At 38.7% G+C, this 1,591-nt stretch overlaps 1 protein-coding gene across 1 annotated transcript; it reads left to right on the top strand.

Moving 5' to 3' along the window:
* The first annotated feature begins 575 nt into the window (after window positions 1-575).
* LOC131767629 (short transmembrane mitochondrial protein 1-like) lies at window positions 576-751 on the top strand. The gene has a single exon (XM_059082886.2). The coding sequence runs from the start codon at window positions 576-578 to the stop codon at window positions 717-719; it is 144 nt and encodes a 47-aa protein (XP_058938869.1). The 3' UTR covers window positions 720-751.
* The last annotated feature ends 840 nt before the right edge of the window (window positions 752-1,591 follow it).

The raw sequence follows: 1,591 nt of genomic DNA, 5'->3' as shown, positions 1-1,591 counted from the left end.
TTGATTTCTTCAGAAGGACTTGCCTAGCTGAGGGAATCCTGACACAAAGGAAACTCAAACTACATAGAAGCAAAACAAACACATATGGTGTGGCTCTCCTAATTTATCAATTGCATGAAGATGAAACCCTGATAGTGAGTAATTTATTGGGGCAAAGACCATGTCTCATTCATTTTTTATTTCCCAGCATCTAATCATAGTGTCTGGCATATGGTAGGCATTCTGTAAACTTGCAGTGAACTGAACTGGACTGTGTTGTTTCAGATCTCCACTGCTGGTCTCCTTTCATCTGAGTAAAAACTGTACTTGACCTTGGCTCAGCCTTCACTTCCTCAGAAAGGTCCTCCCTGACCTCCCCAACTTGATCCATTACCCCTAGTATTTACAGTTATATTATTATGCACTCTCCTTCAAAGCACCTATCACAACTATAATTTTATATTTATTTACAAAGCTCTTTGAGATAAACAATAGAAACCATAAACAATAAAGTCAAAGGAGGCATCATGCCGTGCGAGGCAGCCTCAGACGGCCCACGGAGCCGCAGCTGCCCTTCGAGCCCTCCTTGCCAACACATGCCCCAGTTCCTGCTTGGATTTACTCTTGGCAATGTGGTGGGAATGTATCTGGCTCAGAGCTATGACATACCAAACCTGGCTAAAAAACTTGAAGAAATTAAAAAGGACATGGACACCAAGAAGAAACCCCCTAGTTCATGAGGCCAACTCCAGCACTGCCTCCTGGACAAACTGATTCTACTGTTCTGAGGGCCTCCTTTACCATCTGAACCAAAAGCTTTTGTTTTCATCTCCAGCCTCAGCAATTTTCTTCTTTGCTAGACCCTGTATTGCCATATAGCACAAATGGGGCCACAGGTTAAGAACAACCCTTACTTTTCAAGCATCCTCACTTTTCCCTTCCTCCTTCCAGCCACTTGGGAGATCCTGAGAATGGAATTATGGTGCTAGATTAGTAAACATGACCTTAAATTAGTAGTCTCTCCCTTATTCTTTGGGATTTCTACTACCATTTCCAAAAGAAAAATTGATGAGTTTTGTAGAGCTGATGGGATATAAATAATGCTGATTTCACAGTCTAGCAATTATATTGGGTGTTTAAACCTTTGGTACTAAATTATGCTGCTTCAAAGTAGTAATTAAAATGAAAATCTAGAAGCCAGTTTCTGGTGAATTATCCACTAATTTTATGTTGTTGTCAGGAAGCTCCATGGTTGCTAATTTAACCAATAAATCAATTTGCTATTCATTAACCAAGAAACTGTTCTGAGAACTCTATCAGGAACTGGGGAATTTAAGTGTTTAAAGTAATGGCCTTTGTACTCAGTAGAATTCATAGTCTAGTATGCATATTTTTTCTTAATGATGCATTTGATCTGGCTCTATTCTCTCGTAAGAATCATACTTATTTCATGGGATTACAGGCGCATTTGACACTACATGGTAGATAAATGAGAAGTTGTCTATAAAGGAAATGTCATGCCTTTTTACATTAAAAAAAATGTATTTACATTATAACTTATAGTGATTCTCATAAGAAGACTTTTTGTGTTTTTCTTTCTGCAACCATAAAT

This window comes from Kogia breviceps, chromosome 13, assembly GCF_026419965.1.
Source record: "Kogia breviceps isolate mKogBre1 chromosome 13, mKogBre1 haplotype 1, whole genome shotgun sequence".
In the NCBI taxonomy this organism is placed as follows: domain Eukaryota; kingdom Metazoa; phylum Chordata; class Mammalia; order Artiodactyla; family Physeteridae; genus Kogia; species Kogia breviceps.
This window is presented reverse-complemented; position numbering and strand designations above follow the sequence as displayed.

Bases quoted from the DNA above. Each gene is read 5' to 3' on its own strand.
- LOC131767629 (XM_059082886.2), top strand. From the start codon at position 576: ATGCCCCAGTTCCTGCTTGGATTTACTCTTGGCAATGTGGTGGGAATG.